General features: G+C 54.7%; 2 protein-coding genes and 1 long non-coding RNA gene across 9 annotated transcripts in view; 1 reads left to right on the plus strand and 2 right to left on the minus strand.

The window, feature by feature from the left end:
• The first annotated feature begins 25 nt into the window (after positions 1 to 25).
• Positions 26 to 11,924, plus strand: CHPF2 (chondroitin polymerizing factor 2). 4 transcript variants are annotated; one of them, XM_025452569.3, is made up of 5 exons: positions 26 to 547; positions 4,558 to 4,621; positions 8,428 to 8,992; positions 9,576 to 9,758; positions 10,475 to 11,924. In XM_025452569.3, exons 2-5 carry the CDS (start codon positions 4,560 to 4,562, stop codon positions 11,780 to 11,782), a joined length of 2,118 nt encoding a protein of 705 aa, XP_025308354.1. In that variant the 5' UTR covers positions 26 to 547; positions 4,558 to 4,559; the 3' UTR covers positions 11,783 to 11,924. The 4 variants fall into 4 exon arrangements, with proteins under 4 accessions (XP_025308354.1, XP_025308320.1, XP_035555558.1 ...); XM_025452535.3 differs by lacking the exons at positions 26 to 547; positions 4,558 to 4,621 and adding exons at positions 6,081 to 6,208; positions 6,621 to 8,001; XM_035699665.2 differs by lacking the exons at positions 26 to 547; positions 4,558 to 4,621 and adding exons at positions 6,122 to 6,278; positions 6,621 to 8,001.
• LOC125752699 (uncharacterized) lies at positions 1,466 to 6,062 on the minus strand. The gene is made up of 2 exons (XR_007402821.1): positions 5,715 to 6,062; positions 1,466 to 2,216 (listed from the first exon to the last, which is right to left on the minus strand). It is a non-coding gene; the product is annotated as an uncharacterized LOC125752699 (long non-coding RNA).
• Positions 11,925 to 12,052: 128 nt separating the features above from the next.
• SMARCD3 (SWI/SNF related, matrix associated, actin dependent regulator of chromatin, subfamily d, member 3) overlaps positions 12,053 to 23,242 on the minus strand; it is a 31,370-nt gene continuing 20,180 nt past the window's right edge. For 2 of the 4 annotated variants that reach the window (XM_025452640.3, XM_025452645.3), the window contains exons 3-14: positions 18,165 to 18,376; positions 16,402 to 16,444; positions 15,479 to 15,601; positions 15,218 to 15,356; positions 14,888 to 15,057; positions 14,632 to 14,733; positions 14,233 to 14,394; positions 13,383 to 13,480; positions 13,085 to 13,220; positions 12,666 to 12,788; positions 12,445 to 12,546; positions 12,053 to 12,229 (exon numbers count right to left, since the gene is read on the minus strand). In XM_025452640.3, coding sequence (XP_025308425.1) covers positions 12,176 to 12,229; positions 12,445 to 12,546; positions 12,666 to 12,788; positions 13,085 to 13,220; positions 13,383 to 13,480; positions 14,233 to 14,394; positions 14,632 to 14,733; positions 14,888 to 15,057; positions 15,218 to 15,356; positions 15,479 to 15,601; positions 16,402 to 16,444; positions 18,165 to 18,376 — 1,464 coding nt within the window. In that variant the 3' untranslated portion in view covers positions 12,053 to 12,175. Of the gene's footprint in view, positions 12,230 to 12,444; positions 12,547 to 12,665; positions 12,789 to 13,084; positions 13,221 to 13,382; positions 13,481 to 14,232; positions 14,395 to 14,631; positions 14,734 to 14,887; positions 15,058 to 15,217; positions 15,357 to 15,478; positions 15,602 to 16,401; positions 16,445 to 18,164; positions 18,377 to 21,354; positions 21,811 to 23,242 lie in introns of those variants that run through there. The other 2 variants (XM_025452630.3, XM_025452649.3) reach the window with 2 other exon arrangements.

Here is a 23,242-nt window from a genome sequence, read left to right on the forward strand (position 1 = left end):
CTCGAGAACTACCGCCTGTCGCAGGGGCCTCGCGGGCCCGCGTGACGCCATCAGGGTGCGCGAGGATGGCGGAATTAGAGTCCAAGAGCCCCAGCCAGCCTGCGCGATTTGGGGCCTAGAAACTGCAACTCCCAGACTGCTCCTCGGCTGAGGGGGTGGGCCTTCCAGGCTTTACCCCACCTCGCAGAATCTGTGGCGTTCTGTGCAGATACTGAGTGTATAGGGCCGCCCCGCCGGCCCAAAGAGCAGGGAGAGTGACTACCCTTCCCAGCATGCGTCAGGGGGGAGCCGGTCGGAACAATGGGGAGAGAAGAGGAGGAAGAGTGAGGCGACTGGGAGGAGGGGGCGGAGGAAGAGGCACGTCGCGACGAAGATGATGCGAAGGACGGAATTCCTCTTGAGAGAAAGGCGTCCTCGTTTTATGGAACCGCGATTTTAGAGGCTGGTCCAGTGTTAACCAAACTTTTGAAGGGTGCCGAACGTTGCTCCTGAACCTTGGCCGCTCAGCCTACACACTCCAGAATGGTTTGATTTTCATCAAAGCTATGTAAGTCTGGTGGTAAGAGCTCTGAAGGTGAAAGAAAGAAGAAAGACCCCTTTCCTGAGTTTAGCTGTGTCACTAGTTACACGTGGAACGTTGCACTTTCTCTTTGAGTCTTACTCTTTAAAATCCTTCACGGGCTTCTCATCGCCTGCACCGTAAATCCTAAATTAGTAGCCTCAAATAGAAGGCAGACCCTTTGTGATCCGTTATTTCTCCTGGCTTCTGATCATTGGTGCTTCAGGGTCGGTGACACAGCTGGAGGAGGCAAATGAAGCTTTTAATTCCTTTGAGCACATTCTCCAAAAGTGCCACCACCTCTGTTTAAAACAAAAAGAGGGGGATCCTTGGGTGGCTCAGCGTCTGAGCATCTGCCTTTGATCAAGGAGTGATCCCGAAGTTCTGGTATCCAATCCCGCATCCGGCTCCCTGCATGGAGCCTGCTTCTCCCCCTGCCTCTCTTTCTGTCTCTCAAGAAAAATCTTAAAAAAAAAAAAAAAAAAAAGTAAAGAGACCATGACATTCATGTGATAAGTGCCACAAAAGAAGTGGCTTATGCATGTTGCTGGAGTACCTAGATGGGGACCACACTCGACATAGCATAACTGAGTGGATTCTGGGGGGCAGACTGCTTCATTCAAACCCCACCTTTACAGCGGGTGACCTTGGGCAAAATACATACTCCTCTGTAAAATGGGAATGATAGTATTTACCTCATGTAGTTGTTAGATTAGAATTTAATTCTTTTTAATAGGCTAATTATTACTTAGAGTTCTGCTAGGCTGAACTCTGCTACTAGTAGAATTTTTATTGAAGTATGCACTAGATATTTATTTAACTTAATACATTTAACAAATATCAAGCATCTACTATCGGCAAAAGCATTGCTTTAGGTAAAGAACATAGACAATTGTTAACTGCAAAGCCTTTTAAAAAAAGATTTATTTATTTGAGAGAGAGAGAGAGCGTGCAGAGAGGGAGAGGGAAAAGCAGACTCTGCATTGAGCAGAGAGCCCTGACCTGACATGGGGTTCAATCCCAGGGCCCCCAAGATCATGGTCTGAGCCGAAGGCAGATGCTTAACCAACTAAGCCACCCAGGTGCCCCTGCAAAGCCTTTCTTTATGAAGTAAAGCAGTTAAATATGGTTGTGGATCACATAAAATCACTCATCCAAGCACATAGCTTCTTGGGAGCACTGTCAACAATATGTCTCCCTCTCCCAGCCTCATTAAAATGTGTGGTTACAGGCAAGTTACAGGTTACAGAGAACTAACGTTTATTATGCTCTTACATTTATGCTATCCCATTTAATACATATACACACACACACACACACACACACACACACACACACCCTGCCACTTACAAAACATTTTGCAGATTAGGAACAAAAACACAGAGCTGTTAATAAAACAGCCCTGCTGGTAGAAGACAATGCCAGGATTTGAGGCTGGAATCTTCTGGGTTGTAAAATGGCTTGGGATGGCCAGAGAAAGATTAACTAGTTACTTCTCTGAAGCCACCCACATAGCAACCAATCACATCCACGATTCCCCATGATCAGCAGTTGCTGGGCAGAGTCTCCCTCAGCACAGCGAGTGGCTTCGAACTGTTGGCCATGTAGAAGTTCTGCCATTCTCACCTAGGGTTTTGATCTTTTGCAGGGAACAGACCTGGGATGGGGAAAGAATGGGAAAATGGAAGAGAGATGTGGGTAGAGAGGAGAAGAAAAGAACTGGCTAAGTATGAAAAATCACAGGTCACTTCTGGAAGGAAAAACATTTGGTCTGGACTCTATTTAAAATACGAAAAAACAGGGATCCCTGGGTGGCTAAGCGGTTTAGGTTTAGCGCCTCCCCTCTGCCCTGGGCGTGATCCTGGAGTCCTGGGATTGAGTTCGGCATTGGGCTCCCTGCATGGAGCCTGCTTCTCTGCCTCTCTCTCTCCCTATGTTTCTCATGAATAAATAAATAAAATGTTAATAAAATAAAATAAAATAATAAATAAAATATGAAGAAACAGTGGTGCCTAGCTGGCTCAGCAGTGAAGCATGCAATTCCTGATCTTGGGGTCATGAGTTCAAGCTCCACGTTGGGCATAGAGCCTATTTAAAAAAATAAAATAGGGCAGCCCGGGTAGCTCAGCGGTTTAGTGCTGCCTTCAGCCCCGGGCCTGATCCTGGAGACCTGGGATTGAGTCCCACGTCAGGCTCCCTGGATGGAGCCTGCTCCTCCCTCTGTCTGTGTCTCTGCCTCTCTTTCTCTCTCTCTCTCTGTGTCTCTCATGAATAAAGAAGTAAAATATTTTAAAATAAGTGAATAAAATAAATAAAATATGAAGAAACTGAGACCCAAAGAAGGAGATGTCTCATCCAGAATTACCTAGATACTTAGTAACTTAGAAGGGAGAAAGGTCTGGAACTGTGTTGTTCAACATGGTGGTCCCTAGCAACATGAGGCTGTGAAGCACTTGAAATGCACCTAGTCTGAATTGAGATGCTCTGTAAGTGTAAAATAACTATCGGTTTCAAAGACTGCATGTGGAGACGGAGGCAAGAATATGCAATGGGAAAAAGTCTCTTCAACAAATGGTTTTGGGAAAAGTGGACAGCTACATGCAAAAAAAAAAAAAAAAAAAAAAAAGCTGGACCACTCTCTTACATGGTACAAGAAAATAAACCCAAAATGGGCTAAAGACCTAAACGTAAGACCTGAAAGCATAAAATTCCTAGAAGAAAACATAGGCAGTAATCTCTTTGACATCAGCCATAGAAACATTTTTCTAGGTATGTCTCCATTGTCAAGAGAAACAAAAGCAATATTAATACTATTGGGACTACACCAAAATAAAAAGCGTCTGCACAGCAAAGGAAACCATAAACAAAACAAAAAGACAACTGAATGGGAGAAGATATTTGCAAATGATATATCCAATAAGGGGTTAATATGTAAAATATATAAAGAACTTCTATAACTCAACACCACAAAACGCCAAATAATCTAATTTTAAAAGTGGCAGAAGACATGAACAGACATTTTTCTGAAGAAAATGGCCAACAGATATATGAAAAGATGCTTAACATCACTATTCATCAGGGTAATGCAAATCAAAACCACATCCCACTTGTCAGAATGATTAAAATAAAAAATGCAAGAAACAAGTGTTGGTGAAGACATAGAGAAAAAGGAACTCTTGTGGACTGTTGGTGGCAATGCAGACTGGTATAGCCACTGTGGAAAACAGTACGGAGGTTTCTCAAAATATTAAAAATAGAAAAGCTATTAAATCCAGTAATTCTACTACTGGATATTTACCTAGGGAAACAAAAACACTAATTCGAGAAGATATACACAGCATTATTATGTTTACTGCAGCATTATTTACAATAGCCAAGATACAAAATCAATACAAGTGTCCACAGATAGATGAATAGAGAAAATCTGATATATGTGCACAGTGGAATATTAGCCACAAAAAAAGAGTGAAATCTTGCCATTTGCAACAGCATGGATAGATCTAAGGATATAATGCTACCTGAAGTCAGAGAAAGATAAATGCCAGATGATTTCACTCATGTGGAATTTAAGAAACACAATAAAGGAACAAAGAACAAAAGAGACAAAACCAGACTCAACTACAGAGAACTGGTGGTTACCTGAAAGTAGGTGGGGGGAGGGATGGGTGGAATTGGTGAAGGGGATTAAGAGTATACTTATCATAATGAGCACTAAATAATGTATGTAATTGTCAAATCACTATATTGTACACCTGAAACTTATATAACATTATATGTTATACTGGAATTAAAACAAAGCAAAAAAAACAAAAAAACAAAAAAAGAAAAAGATGCTGTGTGTGGAAAAAATGTAAAATATCTCAACTTTTTAATATTGACTACATGTTTAAATGATATTTTGGTATATTCAATATAATAAATATATTAAAATTAATTTAACCTTTTTAAAAATGTGATTAGCAGAAAATTTAAAATTACATTTTATTCCTGTTGGACAGGAATGCTCACATTATATTCCTGTTGGACAATGCTGGTCTGGAACCTGTACCTTCCAGGGTCAAGGTGAGCATCCCTACTCTGCTTCCCAGTCTATTCTAACAAATCATTCACTTACCACTTATTATGTGCCAGTTGCCCAGGGGAAATCAAATTGCAGTCTAACTAAGGATGAGACCAAAACACGGTAAAGGAAAACAAATGTTGGTAACTTCTATCTTATATACCTCCTAGAATGGTGGTTCTTAACTCTACCAGCCCCAATATTTCCTTTTAATAGCAAACTTTCCTTTAAAATAACACCCCTTTAGTATTTGAAATAAGTTCATAAGTGATATAACCTACACACGTAATTTAAAAAAAAATAAATGGGTCTTAACTGTAACAGAAGAAAAGGAAATCCTTTCCAGTAATTATTTCACTATGCTAGAAAACAGTCATGTTTGTACCTGTATATAGGATCATCTTGCATGTGACAGTACAAATGTAGACACTCTGAACACCAGGAGAACACTGCTGTCCCTGACATAGTCCTCCAAAACAGTAACTTAGTAAATTCCTGAATGAAACAAAGTACTATTTCCCTTCCATTTACATAATAGTTACATTCTTGAAAATTCAGCACATACTACAACCCTGCAAAATTATTTTGTTTCTATATATAAAACACAGGCTCAAGGATTAATGATAACCTCTCCCCTCTACCCCCCCCACCTCCTCCCCCCCCCCCCCCCCCCCCGCTTACATGAATGTTTATTAGGAGGATATTTGAAAGCTGTGGGGGCTGAACGAATCCTTTTGTGTGACACTGTCTTGCAAAGTGCAGGATACCTAGCATTCTTGGCTTTTACTCTCAACCTTAGGACAGGATCGCTCCCACACTTGCAGATTGCCTATTGGGGATGTGCCTCCCGGGTAGGGAACCCGCAGTGGTCTTTGGAAGGGCCCGCCTGCCCTCCAGCCTTCCCTGGGGCAGCATCCTTCCTCTCTTAGGGCCTACACAGGAAAACTCTCCACTTTCTGTCAAGGTACCTGACTGAATCTTGGGATCTCAGCATTCCTAAATTCCCCATCTAGTTTAATTCTTCCCGTCGTGTCTTTCCGCTGGGCTCTACTTTCTTGCAGCGGTACCTATGACAGGCTGCGATTTCATTTCTACCTGTTGATATTTCTGGCATGTCGGTGTGTGTGGAACGCCTGCCTCCCCCCGCTCTCGGCTCCCGGAGGGCAGGGACCATGCCCGGCTCGTCTACCACCTGTTCGCTCCGTGCTTTCAACGCCGGTCCGCAACTTGGCAAGCAAGCAGCAAACATTTCTGAAATAACTCGGCGGATGACGGGAGAAGTCGTCCAGGAGGCAGAAGCGCGCCCACTGAGGCGAGGGACATTTTATCTCCGAGGCAGATAAAAGTTGAGGCTGAAGGTGCCGCGCACCCTCGGGGCCGCTCGCGGGTTCTGCGGGGGGCGGGCGCCTGGCAGGGCAGCCACGTCACCCCTCGGCGGCTGCGCAGTGCGGGGAGGGGGCGGGGCGCGCGACCGGATGCGGTCACCATAGAGACGGGGACTGACGGCGAGCGGAAGAGGAAGGCGCGGGCCGGGCTGTGAGGTGGCAGCGGCTGCAGCGGCGGAACCGGCGCCTCGGCCCGGCACTGGGGTCTGTTCCCCCTTCCCCACCCTTCCCCCTGCGGGGGCGACCGGGGCGCCGCCCCAGACGGCAGGAGCAGGTCCCGCCCCCACGCCCTCGCCCCCGCTCCCCGGCACGGCGCTGGCCGCCTCGGCCACACCTGGCTGCGCTTTGCCGGTCCGCCGCCCGTCCTGGCCCTGCTGCAGGGCCTCCCCCCGTGGGCCTCGGGGTGTGCATGCCGACCCTCGCCCGCCGGCGCTGGCAGGGCCTTTGATAGCGGGGTCTCTGCCTTCCTCCCGCACCGCGACCTGCATCCCTCCACCCCAGCAAACCGGCAAACCGAGCTGAGCCCCCAGCCCCTCCTCGACTGCTCCGTGACGCAGCCGGTTTTGTTTCCGTTTTGAGACTAACGGCTAAAACTCGCTTTGGGCCTTCCTTCTAGGACTAGACTTGGTCTTTGGTCGCCGAGAAGTAGAGCAGGGGCCCTCGTCCTGGCAGCGGTCACGTCCGAAGGACCGAAGGTCGCAGGACCCCGGTGTTGTCTCTAGCTGCTTCTCGTCCTCCCACTTTGGTTTGGCTTGGGTACCTGGGGGCCCCGGTAAAGCCAGGCACCGAATTGCGCACACAGCCAGTGTTACTGTCATTTGCTTCCTGTCTCCTCTCAGAAGAAAGTGGACGGCGCCAGCCTCTCAGCAGCTGGGCCTCAGAGAAGAATTGCCCTGCAGAATGGTTGTGCTCCTCTGAGAGGCTCATCAGCCGTTGTGCTCCTCTGAGAGGCTCTCAGTGCTGAGTCACCGTATCGGTCCACCTCCTGGGGGTGCGCAGAACTCTGCACCATGCCGGCGGCTCCTGGACACCCTCGCTGGGGAGGAGGGGTTATTCTAGCTGTGTGTTCCCTTAACTAAACTCAGGAGTAGAGTAGAAAGAGGCCCTTAACCCTTCCGCAGTGCTGGCCTTTCAATAGCTAGTCAGCAGCTTCTTCAGTAAATCGAATGAGAAACACGCGCCCAGCGAGGTGCTCTTTGAAGAAGGCCTACTGAGGCAGGCTCTTGTAGTTGGGGCTGTTATTTTGATGGAGCATGCGCTTTTCCCCAACTCCTTCTTTATCAGCTGCTGCTGTCTCACCTTAGATCCAGTCTACGGATGTGTGTAGTTCTCCTTTTTGCATTAGATTTGTCAGGATTAAGTTTGTTTCCTCCTTTTTCTGGAAGACAGACCATAATGCCATTAGTGGGTGAAATTGACTGTAATACGTATTGCCATTTAGGCTGAGGGTTAAATGTGGCACCTTGAGGACTAAAGCCCAGGCATACGCTTCCTGGGGATGCCGGGACTAGAAGCAGACCTTCCTTCTCTGTTGCTCTGTTGTCGACTTCACTGCCCCCAGGTTTCCTGGTTAAAACCATAGGCTGCTACTGGCCTTGCTCTGTTGTCGACTTCACTGTCCCCAGGTTTCCTGGTTAAAACCATAGGCCTGCTACTGGCCTGACGCCCATCATCCTATCGACTGATCCTTGAGGCTGTGCCCTCTGGGGCATGCACATGGCAGGGCCTACCACCATGCGACTGAGCTCCCTGTTGGCTCTGCTGCGACCAGCACTGCCCCTCATCCTAGGGCTGTCTCTGGGATGCAGCCTGAGCCTCTTGCGGGTTTCCTGGATCCAGGGTGAGGGAGAAGATCCTTGTGTAGAGGCTGTGAGAGAACCAGGAGTGCCACATAATCCAGACTCAAGAACTGGACTCGACCAAAGTGATGAAGACTTCAAACCCCGGATTGTCCCTTACTACAGGGATCCCAACAAGCCCTATAAGAAGGTGCTCAGGTGAGAGCTATGTGTGTACATGGTCCTCAAACGCCACTTCAGTGCGGCTCTAAGGCCTTGCCTCTGCCTTCAGTGGTAATAATGTTAGGTTCCTAGAGTGATTCTTTACCCTATTACCCATCACGGTTTGTTCTTTCCCTTCTCAGGTTTGAGAAGGTCTCACCCATCAGTGTTAAATTAGTATTGGATGTTCTGAAACAGGACAGGAATTGCATCTAACCATCTAATAACCATCTAATCCATCCTTAGTAGACCCCTCCCCAAATGAATTCCAGTGTCAGTGGATGCTCACTGTAGTAGCTCATTAATATTGATGAGGAGGTCTCTCCTCCCTTCTCAGCCCTAGCTCATTCATTCCTAGAGGAATATATATGCTGGATCCTAAAGGTCAAGGAGTTGACCCCTGGCATGTTGGTCCCTCCATAGGACTCGGTATATCCAGACAGAGCTGGGCTCTCGGGAGCGGTTGCTGGTGGCTGTGCTGACTTCCAGGGCTACCCTATCCACTCTGGCTGTGGCTGTCAACCGTACTGTGGCCCACCACTTCCCTCGATTACTGTACTTCACGGGGCAGCGAGGAGCCCGGACTCCTGCAGGGATGCAGGTGGTATCTCACGGGGATGAACGGCCAGCCTGGCTCATGTCAGAGACCCTGCGCCACCTCCACACACACTTTGGGGCCGACTACGACTGGTTCTTCATCATGCAGGATGACACGTATGTACAGGCCCCCCGCCTGGCAGCCCTTGCAGGCCATCTCAGCATCAACCAAGACCTGTACTTGGGCCGAGCAGAGGAGTTTATTGGCGCAGGCGAGCAGGCCCGGTACTGCCATGGGGGCTTTGGCTACCTGTTGTCACGGAGTCTCCTGCTTCGATTGCGGCCACATCTGGATGGCTGCCGAGGAGACATTCTCAGTGCCCGTCCTGATGAGTGGCTTGGCCGCTGCCTCATCGACTCTCTGGGCATCGGCTGTGTCTCACAGCACCAGGTGACGGCCCTTTCAAGTCAATCTCAGTCCCCAACAATTTGTAGTATCTGAGTGGTTGATCTCCAGGGTGGGTGCTGCTGGCTCCTTCCCAGCAGCACCTTGGGGTTTCGTCCTTCCTGGCCACTGACCCTGGCTTAGAACCCTGGGACTGTCAAAAGTGGCAACTTCTCAGGGACCCTCTGAGCAAAGTAGAAAGGTGCTCCCATCGGCCCCCTTGCCCTTTGCCCCTCCCCTGACACACACACGGTCATAAATGATCTGGGAATGTCTGAGAGATGGCTACTGTCCTGGAGAGGTAAGGTAAACCAGAGTAGTGGGGGTATTTTCTGACTCATGGCTTTCATTCTTTTGAGAAAGTGGGATTCTTTGGGCAAAGAGGGCATCTTTAATTGCCTACTTCAGATTTTTTTCCCCAAACTGGTGAGAGGCCAAGTAGAAGGGGACATTGGAGTGAGCTCCTGCTCCCCACCCTCCCGTCCCCATTCTGTGGCAGCAACAGGTGCGAATGTGGAGTCCGGTTAAGGGTGGTTGGGATAGGCAGTCCTCCATGTGTGGTTTTGATTGATCTGATTGGTCCCTTTAGGGGCAGCAGTATCGTTCATTTGAACTGGCCAAAAATAGGGACCCTGAGAAGGAGGGGAGCTCGGCTTTCTTGAGTGCCTTTGCAGTGCACCCCGTCTCCGAGGGAACCCTCATGTACAAGCTCCATAAACGCTTCAGCGCTCTGGAGCTGGAGCGAGCGTACGGCGAGATAGAACAACTGCAGGTGAGCCCGGGTCCGTGGTTGGAGGTCAGAGGGAGCTTCAGCTGTCCAGGGTCACAGTGAGTGGGCAGCTGAGTGAACAGGGAGGCTGACGAGGTAGAAGGAGGCCGACCATACCTAAGTTTAAACAACTCCAAGGAGGAGGGGCCCATGGGGACCCAGTTCAACCATAAGAGAAGCTCCTGGCACAACTTGGATGCAGTTAAAAGGGTTTGCAGATGCACTCTGAGGACCGGGGCTGGGTACAGCGCTTAGACATGACTGTTTTAGTTCCTTTCCCATAATGCCTCTGCCCTGAAGAAGCAGAAGCCTAGAAGTCCCTAAATTCCAGCACTATCCTTAAAAAGCCCAAGGGTAGATGTGGACAAATGCTCCAGTTGATCGTGAGGGTTGTGAGAAGTGGAGTGCGGGTGAAAAAGCACAGGTGCCGTGATGAGGAAGGTGTACTGTGGGTATGAGAGAGAAAGGCTGAGGGGCTCTAACCTCTGCAAAAGCACATTTCCCACCTTGTCCTTTTCACAGCAGCTGTGTTAGCTATGTATGATTCATATGCTTTCTGCATTTTACAGACAAGAATGGAAAGGGAATTCATCGATTAGTGCAGGGGCACCTCACTGTGTGTTGACAGAGTCAGGACAGAGCTCCGAGCCCAGAATGCTAGAGCCGGGTCAAGCCCTGACTCCCCAGAGGGCACTAACTGTGCGTCCCTCCCACCCTAGGCTCAGATCCAGAACCTGACCATGCTGACCCCCGAGGGCGAGGCAGGGCTGAGCTGGCCCATTGGGCTCCCAGCCCCTTTCACACCACACTCCCGATTTGAGGTGCTGGGCTGGGACTACTTCACAGAGCAGCATACCTTCTCCTGTGCAGATGGGTCCCCCAAGTGCCCACTGCAGGGGGCCAACAGGGCCGATGTGGGTGACGCTGTGGAGACTGCTCTGGAGCAGCTAAACCGGCGCTACCAGCCCCGCCTGCGCTTTCAGAAGCAGCGGCTGCTCAATGGCTATCGGCGCTTCGACCCGGCACGGGGCATGGAGTACACCCTGGACCTCCTGCTGGAAGCCGTGACGCAGCGCGGGCACCGGCGGGCCCTGGCGCGCAGGGTCAGCCTGCTGCGACCGCTGAGCCGGGTGGAGATCCTGCCCATGCCCTACGTCACCGAGGCCACCCGTGTGCAGCTAGTGCTGCCGCTCCTGGCAGCCGAAGCCACTGCGGCCCTTGCTTTCCTGGAGGCCTTTGCAGCCGGTGTTCTGGAGCCTCGAGAGCACGCTCTGCTTACCCTGTTGCTGGTCTATGGACCTCGGGAAGGTGGCCGAGGGGCCCCAGACCCATTCCTGGGGGTGAAGGCAGCAGCGGCTGAGTTAGAGCGACGGTACCCTGGGACCAGGCTGGCCTGGCTCGCTGTGCGCGCAGAGGCCCCTTCCCAGGTGCGGCTCATGGACGTGGTCTCCAAGAAGCACCCCGTGGATACGCTTTTCTTCCTCACCACCGTGTGGACCAGGCCTGGGCCCGAAGTCCTCAACCGCTGCCGGATGAATGCCATCTCGGGCTGGCAGGCCTTCTTCCCAGTGCATTTCCAGGAGTTCAACCCTGCCCTGGCACCACAGAGATCTCCCCCAGGGCCCCCAGGAGCTGGTGCTGACCCCCCGTCCCCTCCTGGTGCCGACCCTTCCCGGGGGGCTCCTGTAGGAGGCAGGTTTGACCGACAGGCTTCTGCGGAGGGCTGCTTCTACAATGCCGACTACCTGGCGGCCCGGGCCCGGCTGGCTGGTGAACTGGCAGGCCAGGAAGAGGAGGAAGCCCTGGAGGGGCTGGAGGTGATGGATGTTTTCCTCCGGTTCTCAGGGCTCCACCTCTTCCGGGCCGTGGAGCCAGGGCTGGTGCAGAAGTTCGCCCTGCGTGACTGTAGCCCACGGCTCAGCGAGGAGCTCTACCACCGCTGCCGCCTCAGCAACCTGGAGGGGCTGGGGGGCCGGGCCCAGCTGGCCATGGCGCTGTTTGAGCAGGAGCAGGCCAACAGCACGTAGCAGGCCCCGGGGCCCTGCCCCTCCATGGAGTTCCCCTGTCTGCCAGCCTTGGGAAGGGTGAGGCAAAATGGATGGACAGATGGAGAGCTTGTTGCTGTATTTTTTTAATAAGAAAATGTTATTAAAAGCGTCTTCTGCCAAACTGTTTTTAGGTCTAGGGAAAATGGAGTAAAGAGAAGAATCTGGGACAGAGGGGGGGGTTTCCCAGAGGGACCCACCGCCTTCCCCCTGTCCTTCCTCCCCAGTTGCCAATGACACACAAGGCCGCTCTCAGATGCATGACCTTTAATCATTCCCCTGCCTCACCCGGCACGTGTCAGAAGAGTGATGGCAGAGCTTTGGGGACAGGGCCTGGGCCCAGAGGCCCACAGCGGTGGTCATTCACAGGGGCTCCTAGGTGTTGCGCACAACCAGCGACTGCTCCAACTCCTGCCTGCGCTGCTGGATCTTTAGAGAAATAAGAGCAGTAGCAGGGTTACGCTGTTGTTGGTGAGTGACAGGACAGTCCCACCCAGCCACCCTGGAAGAGCCTCTGGGAGCAGGGAGGGCTCCTCCGCGGCGAGGGGGTTGGTGGAGTGGCAAGGGCCACAGACGTGGCTGAGAAGGGAGGCTTCTCCTGGAGTGAGGGAGGGAAGGCCTGAGGTACACGGGCCCCTCCACACCTTGCAGTAGAAATAGCGGCTGACAGCTTCCTGGGACCAGGGCTGGTGGTAAAACTCAGCCCGGCGCTCCTCCTCAGGGTTGCCTGCCACATCTGTCATCACCTGGGAGGGAGCAGTGGGGTCAGCCCTGTGCCCAGACCCCCTCCAGCCCCCATGTAACAACATTTACTGTCTTCCCGATATGCTTGTCTTCCATCCAGTGCTCCCTGAGTCCCCTTCACCTTGAGGTCCCGGCTCTGGGAGCGGAGCAGGTCTTGGATGTAGCCTTTGGGGTCTCTGGAGAAGCTTAGCATGAAGTCCCTCTGGATCTTGAGCTGGTTTATGGACTCAATCGTCTCATGGATCTACAGGTAGAAAGACAGACACTTTCACCTGGCCATGGTGATGTGGGAGAGGAGGGGAAGGAGGAGGGGGGCGAGTGGGGGTTGGGATCTGCTGCCATCTGTTCTTTGAAGGGCTATCCCTCAGGTCGCTGCTGCCTCTGTAGTCCCGAGGAAGGGGGGATGGGCAGCACTCCCAAGTATCGAGGGAAGGGCCACCTGCCCCCTTCATCTCTCCATAGGCCTACGCTCTTGTCTGTTGTCTGTATTTTGTCATTTCTGGGTTAATGTCCCACTCCAGTTCTGGGCTCTGGCCCCACCTTACTGTCCAGAGCGCTGATCTCCTGCTGGTTGGCTGTGGACAGGAGGAAGCTGCTCATCTGTCCCTTCAGTGGCTCCTCCACCTCCACGTCAATATCATAGCACGCCGTCTTCTTCTGGTCCGACGGGTCCACGCTGCCAGGGAAGTCCAGCCCTTGGTATCCACACTGCTTCCACAGAGGCCAAGGGTCCCAGGGGCAGAGGTGGGGGGCAGGGGTGGGGTGGGGTGGGGTGGGAGGGATAGAGTGGGCAGGACTGCCATGATTCTCTGGTCAGAGGAGCAAGCTGGGGCCTCACCTGATGACGTGGTTGATGACAATTGGGTCAGGGGGCAGCAGCAGAGCTGTGAGGCGCTGGGGAATCTCAGAAAACTTCAGCCGTGGGCAATCAAAAATCTGAGGTGGGAGAGAAAGAGACCAGTCAGCCCTAGATCCTTCCATTGTGGGCGGCCACAAGATGCCAAGAGCAAATCTAACTCCTTAGTGCTGCTGGGGCTGGGACCAGGGTGTCTGTGGGCAGTAGAGAGTGGACCAGGAGGTGTGGGGGTTGTGGTGCAGGGGACCAAAGCACCCGCTCTGGGTCGGTGGCCACCCAGGTGCAAATCCTGCCTCTCCCATTAACACTGCAACCTTGGGCCAGTCCACTAGGCTCTCAGGCCTGTTGTAGCATGTCCGGTGTGGGGATAGTAACTACCAGGGTGGCTGGGAGAACTAAGTGGATGAGTACACATCAAATGCCTGCAGTGGTGCCTGGCATATGGCGAGTGCTCAATAAACCTCGACTGTTATTTTACTCCTCAAGTTTATCTGCCATATTTATTTTTAAAGCATTATTAATAATCTCTACTTTGGTAGAGTCTTGGACCCAGGACTAGAACCCAGGGATCCTAACTTCCAAGTGCCAAGAATATTACATTCCCCAAACTGTTGACCTTTTAAGGTTCTGGATCTTTCTAAACTGGCTTGTCTAAAATGGATGGTGGGCTGCAGCACGGAGCTACGCTGCAGTAGGGCCTACACTAGGACCCTGCTTACCATTTGTGATACCCAGGAATCTAGAAGGGGGGTGGTGCTGCCTTAGTCGAGGCACTTACCCTATTGGTACCTCTGCTTGCCCCCCACATCCCCAAGATCAGGAGAGAGGGTACCTGCTGGAAGTATTTGTCCCCATTGATGTATTCCTTATCATGCGAATCCTGCAGCCTGTTGGTCTTCACATACTGCCACAGGGCCTGCACAATGGCTGAGCGGCTCTGTGTGTGCAATCCCAACAGCCGAGCCAGGCGAGGATCCAGTTTGAATTGGGGAGGCTGAGGAAAGATGGCCATGGACATAAAGAGGGAGTGGGAAGAGCTCAGGGCCAGGCAGTGTGGGACTGGGGGAATGTGGTGACTGGGCTCCTGGGAAACCTGCTTCTGGAAATGAGGTAGGGAAAAGAATGGGGTCTCTTGGTGCATTTCTGTGAAGCCTAGGCCTGGCCTAAGGGAAGGGGTGGGGAGCTGGGGGGGCTAGGGGCCTCAGGTGGAGTCAGGGGGCAGGGCACAGACCTGGTAGTCCAGCATGAGAAGCAGTGTGCAGCGTACACTCAGGTCCCCTGGCCTCTTCACCTGGAACCCATCCGTCTCCTGGGTTGTGGGTGTTCGGTGCCACTGCCCAGGGAAGGAGAGCTGGGTCACCTCACAGGCCCACATGGGCTGCCAAGGCCAGGGACTCTAGGGTGGTCCCTGATCCAGATCTGTGCGGCTGATGGAACTGTGGTCTGGAAGGGTGGCAGTTCCCGGGCAAAAGAGGTCTGGGTCTTACCTCGACTAGGTGGTTGTCGGGGCCATAAAGGTCTTTGTCCAGTTCAATGACCAAACTCTTGAAGAAGGAAGAGAACTTCCGCTTCTGCTTGCTGGGCTGTGGGAGAGGGACAGGGACCGTGGGGGCAGGACAGGGACCGTGGGGGCAGGATGAGTCGGGAGTGGGTGGGGCTGGTTGGGTAGGGCAGCATGATTAGAAGCAGGCCTCTACACCCATACTGTCTCTTCAGGCCGCCCACCCCTGGTTGGGCTGACTCCCTAACCCATAGTGCAAACATCTCCTTCTGTCCTCAGCTCAGCCCCATACCCACCCCAGGACACCTGGAGAGACCTGGGCCAGGACGTACGTCATCCAGGAGCTTCCCCTCCACCCGCAGCTCCCAGGAGGCAATGCTGCCATCGGAATCTTCAGCATCAGGCTTCGCAGGGTTAAAAGTATTGGAGATATAAAGACGCAGCTTCCGCTTTTGCTGTAGAAATAAAGAATATAGTACAAGAGCAAACACTGTGTGCTCCCATTCCCGGGGCAGTCCCACTTTTCCATTCCTGGAACAGGACCTAGAGACCTCTTCATGCCCCCAAATCAAGACACCTTCATTGGCCTCTTCAGAGCCTCCTGGATGTCCACCCGCTTCCGCATGATGGTTTGATCCAGTTTCCTCTCAAACGCCAGCAGGTCCATATAAGCCTGGGACTCGGGGACCAGCTCCCGGATCTGGAAGAGAAGGAGCAAGGCAGGGAACCTGGGGCTCAGCCAATCTTGTGGGTGGAATGTGCGCCTCATGCAGTCCCAGGGTACAAAAAGCATAGCGGGGAACTGGCCAGGTTCGGGGCATGGAACTCGGAGAGTGCAAATGGGGACTTCTCCCCAGGACTGCATATCCAGCAGAAAGGACCTCCACATGTGGGGATAAAAGCTACTTCTTCCTCTAGGGGTTTCTGTGCGTATTATCGCCACGGGAGGCCCTGGCAGCCACGGAGCCCAGGAACTGGGCTTCACCTCCTCATCTTGTCCTTTCCCTTGTCATACGGCCTCTGAACCTCCCTTGGGTGTCTGCAAAGTGGCTAGGACCCTGGAGTGCCTGAGACCGAGGATGTCGCTGCTTGCCTCTACCCTGGCATCCTACTTTGTCACTCCACCTACCTTCTCAGCTGCAGTACCCCCCACCCCAACATCTAGCTCAGCCTGGCTTCACTTATGACATCCAGGCCTTCTGGCCGGCTTCAGTTCCCCTGCCAGTCTTGGGTCCCCTGGAGCTCAGTCCACTGCACCCGGGCGCAAGACCCTACCTCTTATGGCTCCTTCGCTCCTTCCCTCTGCCCTACTCCCTCCCTCTGGCCAGGGAGCCCCACTTCTTAATTAGCTTGTTAAACAAAAAGTGAAAGTGGCTGTGACACTGAAGCTCTGCTACTGAGGGGGGAGGGGAAGCGGCCCAGGGTGGTGGGGTAGAGGGGGAGGAGGCAGAGCAGCAAAGGGTGGGGGGTGGGCTGGGGGCTGCTGTGAAAGGCACTCACCCTTTGAGGGAGGATTTTGTCAGCCATCTTCCTCCTCTTGGCACTGTACATTTTTTAAAGAAAAAACCAGGTTACCATGGCGACAGATCTGGGAGTAACGAGGCCACCTGCTAAATTATCCCGACATCTCCACCCGCCTGGCTGGGGTTCCCACAGCCCGCTTGTCTGCCCGCCCAAGGGGCAACGGCAGTGGTGTCTGGCATGGCGCTATGTCCTCTTGTGGGGAGCAGATGTGGCCCCATCCTTTATTTAGTCTGGGAGCCCCTTTCTACCCCACCACACCCTCAGGCCAGAGAAATTTAGACTTAGAAGGGGTGAGGGGGGTGGGGGAGCTGCAAAAGTGTTTGAGAAAAGCTAGGGAGAGGGAGGACAGAGGGGAGGGAGGAGGGATTCTGAGGACTTTCCCTTTCTGTTAAGCAGGGGTGTACAGCCTGAGGTGGCCTGAGCTCAGCGGGAAGCAGAGCCAACAACCTCTCCCATCCCTGGAGCAGGAGGTGATGGGTGAAGCTGGTGAGGACTTGCACCCCTGGCAACCCGGGCTTGGAAGAGGATGCTGACAGGCTATGGGATCACCTGCCAACAGGGTCCAGAAACACACCCGTAGGGATCCAGAGAGAGGGATGTCCTGCAGGGTGTGACTGCAGACTGGACTTGAGGTGGCAGCTGGGACTTGAACTCTTCTTGATCTGCTAGCTGCTTCTGATTCCCAAAAGCACCCCAGAAAATCCTTGGCCAGTTGAGATTAGCACCCAGCCTGGGGCATGGCTCTGTACCATCCCTGTGTGGTGGTAACCACTGCCCCCTCCTGTCCAAAAGCCTATTCTAAGGCTAGGTAAGCATCTTTCCTGAAAGGTCTGATTTGTTTTGAAGAAATTATCTGTGTGAAACTCTCCATCTATACAAGACAAATCAGGAACATGTTTACTGTATAAAAAGATGATTCACTTTGCAAAAGAATTCATCATGGGATTCCTATAAATGGTGAATTTTCCTTGATGTGTAAAAAATATTTAATAATGAGGTAAAATCCATATTACTCCTTTTATAGGACTCCATCTGGTGTGCAAAGGGAAGCATGTGTGTTTGGTTAAATAGTGAAACCCAGAGGGGCATCTCTCTTGCCAGACACCAGCAGGGGCTTTTGGGGTGCCACCAGCTGGCTCAGACAGGGAAATGGGCTGGCCCCTGGTGGCTCCTGGGGGCAGACCTGGTCCAGAAGACAGATTAGGGCAGCTCTTTAACCTCTAAGTGCCTAAGAACTACCTGAGAGCAGGACCGTTATGGAGACCACCCACCCACAGGGCACATCCCCAGACTCCACCCCCCTGGCCAGAGAGTCAGATTTAGACTATCTCGAGTGGGGCTTTTAAAACAGTCAAGCCAGGGGACTGGGGACGGTGCACTGGACAGCCACACTTTGAGAAACACAATCCCTGAAGCTCAGCCCTCGGCCCTCCTGCCAGCCCCACCCCCACCCCCACCCCAAAGACGGAAGCATCTCCCAGAACCTGGGGACGAGGGGTGGAGAGAAGGAGCGAGCAGGTGACAAGGAGAAGGGCGCGACGGCCGCAGCCTCAGTCTCTACGGTGGGCACACAAAGGAACCGGACCAGTGCCCCCTCGGCCCACCTCCCCAGAGGGCATCCCACCCAGGACGGCTCGTTCCCGGCCGATCCTCCCTCCCTGCTCCTTCTAGGCTCGCTGCTCAGCCACCCCGTCCCTGGGGTCGCGTGGCCCGCCCCCTCCGCGCTGGGCCCCACTCACCTGCGGCTCCGCGCGGGGGCGGTGGGCACCGGCTGGCCCTGGCTCTGGGCCTGGCTCTGGCCGGGCGGGGGCGCTGCTCGCTTGCGGGCGGGCTCCATGCCCGCGGGGGCCAGGCCGGGTCGCACGGCGGGGCTGCCCATGTACGGGGAGCCCGGGGGGCCCATGGGCGCCCCCTGGTGGGGCATCCGGGCTCCAGACGGCATCCCGGGGCGCTGGGGGGCGGGGAGGGGGGGCGAGGGGCGGAGGTGAGGCAGAAACAGGCGCCCGCCGGTCAGCTCAGGGCCCCGGTTCCGGGCGCGCAGAGCCGCGTGTCTCCCACCCCGCGCCCCCCCCCCCCGCCCCCCCGGCCGGTGACCCTGATGCCGCCCGCGTGAGCGAGGGGTGGGAGGGGCAGGGGCGCCGCCACCGCGCGGCTGGGCGGAGGGGGCTCTGCGTCTCGCCGCAGGAAGCTAACTGAAGCCAGGCAACTGCACTGGGCACTGCCAGCCTCGGATTTGCGGAAGGTACCGCGAAAATGAATATTAATGGCGCCTTTCAACCTTTTCAAAGGATGTTCACAACCACATTCTCCTCTGCAAGACGGACCGGACGGAGGGGGTCCTTCCAACCCCACTTGACAGATGAGGGAACCGCAGCTCAAGGAGAAAAGCGACCTAGCCAAGGTCACCCCGCTCCTCCTGGCCAAGGTGGCATGGAACTGCCGGTTCCCCGGGTGTGGGGGCTCTCTGGTCTCTGCAGCTTCATCTGGCTTAGAGGCCCTGCTCTCTGCTAGAGGACTTCTGTCCCTCTTTCCACTCCTCACCTCTCTGTCCACTTCCTGGGCCGTCCTGCTGGGCACTTGCCCTCCCCACTAAACCCATCCTTCTCTCTGGGCCCCTGCTTTCCACCCTTCAGTCTCAACCCACACCCCCCTCAGCTGATTCCAAGTCACCACACCCAGGGGCACCCCCCCCCCCATAATTTACTCCCAAGGTGAAGGCTGGAGGCCACAGGAGCCAGTGAGGTCACACCCCACCAGGAGTCCCTGACAGGATGGGAGGCAGCTGGGCTGGAGGTGGGCTGCCCAGAGGGCTTGCAGAGCTCAAAGGCTGCGAGTGAGTGAGCGAGTGAGTGGCATTTCCTCTTCCATCCATCTCTCCCTTCCTGTCCGCCTGCATTGCCAGAGATGGTTCCATCCTACAGAACTCTTCCACTTCCCACCCCGCCCCAGTGAGGTAGGAAGCCAGGGCTCTGAGGGGGACATGGAGAGCAAGAGGAGGCAGGTGTATTCCCTTGCCACCTCAGATGGGATGGAGATGAAATGCAAATTCACTAAGTGTTTCACAGACTTTGAAAACCCCACTTGTCCAGATTCCAGAAGAGGAATCCGGGAAGGCCCAAGGGGCTGAAAAGTGGAGGGTGGGTGTGATGGGGACAAAGAGAGCAGGAAGATTCGGGAACAAGGGATGCAGCCCCTGTGCCCTGCCACCTTTTAAACACTACCTGCTTTGCCCTCAGGCACAAGGAGGAGCCCTGAGCCTGAGCCCGGTGAATTCCTTCTAAATGCCAACTCTCCCTCCTGTCCCTCTGGCCCTGCACTTTGTCTAACCCTAACTCCCAGCCAGCCAGCTGTCTCTGTCTATCTCTCCCACAGTGAAAACTGCCCATCCGTGTGTCTGCCTCCCCCACCGCACCTGACCCTATCACTCATATCTCCAGAGTGGTGGCCCAGAATGGAGCCTAGGCCCAGGCCCACCAGCACAGATGGGGTACTGGGAGTGGAGTGGTGGGACTCACAGCCACCCAAGAACTGAAGCTGTAAGTTGGCAAAAAAAAAAAAAAAAAAAAAAAAACAGAAAAAACCCCACCAACAACAAAAAAACAAAACCCAAACACCACCAAAAAACCCCCACACATATAGCCCCCTCTCTCTCCTAGATGGGCCTTTTTAAAGGGACTTCACCAGCAGCATGGTTAGGACCGGCAACTTGGCTGACCGACATGGTCCTCCCTGGGAAGTTGCCTCAGAGATCTCTGGGACAGGAGAACAGGCTGCCCCAGGGAAAGCCCCTTTACCCAATCAGCTGCTCTCCCATTCCTCAAGGCCAGTGATAACTTGCTGATCTGCTGAAGAGACCCCGAGAGAGAAGCTTCCAGAGCCCCCAGAGAGCTGTGCCAACCAAGGGGACTACCCCAAAGAAGGGCCAAGATTCTAGGGACTTTGGTTTCCCTCATTGAGAACGTGCCTTCTTTGGGGTCACAACCAAATTTGGCCATAGTCAACTTGACTGCCTCCTCTGCACCCAGCTCCAACCCCAGTGGCCATTCCAAGCCCAACAATCTCTGCCTCTCCCATTCCGCTGCCTTCCACATCTCTACCAGCCTGGCTCCTGCTGCCTCAGCCTGAGGTCCCATCCCCTCAGGTCACCCTGGGCTCCCTTGGGCTCCCTGTGTGCCTTCCAAGTCCGCTCCTGGCAGGAAGGTGCCGCCCTGCCCCTTCGGTCTCTAGGCCTTACATCCCTGACTCCAGCCCTTCCTTCACACCTTTGAGGATTTAAAGACATCGGCTTCTGGGGGCTGAGTCTGCCAAGGGGATCTTCAGACCCCTTCACTTGGGGTCTGTCCCTGGAGAGGGTCTTTCTCTGACCCGGATGGCAGAAGCCATCAGCAAAGCCCCAGAGCCCTCCTGCCAGGATGCAGAGGTTGTTGGGGCAGAGAGCTTCCCGCTCACAGTGCCTCCAGGGTCACCTGCTCCTTCCTCTTGCTCAGAGAGACACAATCAGAGAGACACTGTCCCAATGGATGAGCAGACAACCCAGCCCACCCGCTGCCGTGTCCCCTGCCCCCACCCCCAGGGCAGGGGAACACCTGGGCCCACGAGGAAAAGAATAGAAGACAACACGTCTAGTACAGAGGGGAACTCCCCGACACTTGGGGCGGCAGTCCCCAAGTCCCACCCCCAGCCCCTGACAAGAACCCATGCAAAGCTTCCGTCCCCGCCCGGGGCACCCATCCCCGGCCCGCCGCCTGCCGCCTGACGACGTGTTCGAGTGCCAGGGCGCCGGCACAGTGCTGGGGCTGGGCCGCGGGCCGCGGCGCCCCTGCCAGAGGGGTGGGAGAGCGGGAGCCCCCTCCCGGCCCCTCCCGATCATCCCTCCATTCAGCCCGAGCCAGCTCGCTCACCCTCCCCCGCTAACTTTCCCCCACTCACCACCCCATGGACCAGAAACTCAAAAAGTTTGCTTTTCGTGGCTTTGCGCGCCCCTCCGGCAACTTCGTCCGCGGCCATCGGGGTGGGCTCAGCGGCTCCTCTCACTCTCTCTCTCTCTTCCTCTTTCTTTCCCTTTTCTGCCTTTTTTTTTCCTCCAACTCTCCCCTCTGAGTCCTGCTGGGCTCTCTCACACTTCTACTCGAGCGGAGTGGGGAGGGGGCCCCTTCAGGGCTGCCCTGACGGCCCACGGCCCACGCCGCCGCCGCCCGCCCGCCGCCGCCGCCGCCGCCGCCGCCGCGGCTGCCGCATTCCTGTACTGATAAGACAGAAATAGTCCGGCGGCCCGGGGTCTGCCTGTTGACTCGGCGGGGCCCGAAACGCCTGCCTTTGCAGCCCTCGCTGTCCAAACAGCGCAGATAAGCGGCGAGGCACGCCGGCGAGCCCGGCTCCGGGGCGCTGGGCAGCGGCACTGCAGCCCGAGGCCGCCCGAGGGCCGCGGGGAGGCGGCGCGGGGAGGGGACGCGAGGGGAGGCGGCGGGGGGCTCGTCGGCCACCCGGGCTCTCGCCACAAATAGTTTCTCGGTTAGGGAATTCGCCGGCAGGGCCAGGCAGGGAACAGGCAGTTCCAACTGTCCCCCAAGTGGGCTCCTGCTGCATTTCTGAGGCCCTTTCCCCAGAGACCTGGCAGGCCAAGTAGGGAAACATTCTCTGGAAGGAAGGAATCCGGGGGGGGGGGGGGGGTTGGGGGGGTTGGGGGGAGGCCTTCCTCCTGCACCAGGCCGACAGCGGTGGGTGTGCCCGGGGAGGCGCTGTCCCCTCGCGTCCACAGATGTGTGCGCCCTTGTCTCGCCCGCCGTGTGTGTCTGCACCCTGGTGTGGGCATGGCTCGGTGGCTGTGGGTGTGGATGTTTATGTGCGTGCACAGACAAATGCCTTCTCTGTGTGCCTCCCTCCACGAGAGCCTCGGGTGCGTGCGCGCGCTTGCGGGTGCGTGTGTGGCAGGACACGGCCTGTGTCTTCCAGCTCCGTGTGAGTCTATTTCTGGGTATGTGAGTCTTTGTTTGTCTCTATGTGAGAAAGTGAGGGCAAGAGGGGAAGTATTTCGGAAAGGGGAGGTGGATCGGACTCATGAGAACAGGAAGAGCAGCGAATGTGAGGGAAGGCGAGGAGCTGGGGTGGGTGCTTGCGTGGATGGATGGAGAGAATGGGGCATGAGGTGGGGGGTGGGGGGACCCAGAGGTGATGGGGCTGCTGGGTATAGGGGAGGGCGGGCCGCAAGACCCCCAGAGAAAGCAGGGGTAAGTGTGGGATTGGCTGAGGGAGCCCCAGAAGAGGCAGTGTTCAGAGAGCTGGCAGTCCCTGGGGTGAAGGAGGGACAAATCCTGAGATCCCCAGCCTGGGAACCATAGCACCACCCAGGCCCCCAATGGCCACACCCCTCTCTCCTCCTTCTGGAGGAAGAGCCCCAAGGCTTTGGGACCACAGTGGGTCAAGTTTGTGTGCTTCCTGGGGCTGCCCTGTCAGAATCCAGGTGAGGTGGGGCAATGCCTGGGGGAATTTGTTGGAAAAGTTATTTGAAGTTATACCCTAAAGACCCAGAATTACACTGAGGGGTGGGGGGGAGGTGTCCTGAACCTCAAACCCTTCAGAATGCCCTCAGAGGTCAGACAAAACCCAGGGAATGTTCTGCCTACAGTCCTTTTGCCTGCAGCCTGGTTTCCTTGGGCTCTACTTGTGCTCCTGGCTGTCACGGTCAGTTGGGTGCCCACTGTCAACCCTCTGAAAGGCCAGAGTGGCCCATGACAACCCTCCTTTTCTGGGGGCTTAGCCAGGAACCCAGAGGTCCTCTTCCTACCAAATCTCTACCCAGCTTCCCCTAGACTCAACC

Source organism: Canis lupus, chromosome 16 (assembly GCF_003254725.2).
Source record: "Canis lupus dingo isolate Sandy chromosome 16, ASM325472v2, whole genome shotgun sequence".
In the NCBI taxonomy this organism is placed as follows: Eukaryota; Metazoa; Chordata; class Mammalia; order Carnivora; family Canidae; genus Canis; species Canis lupus.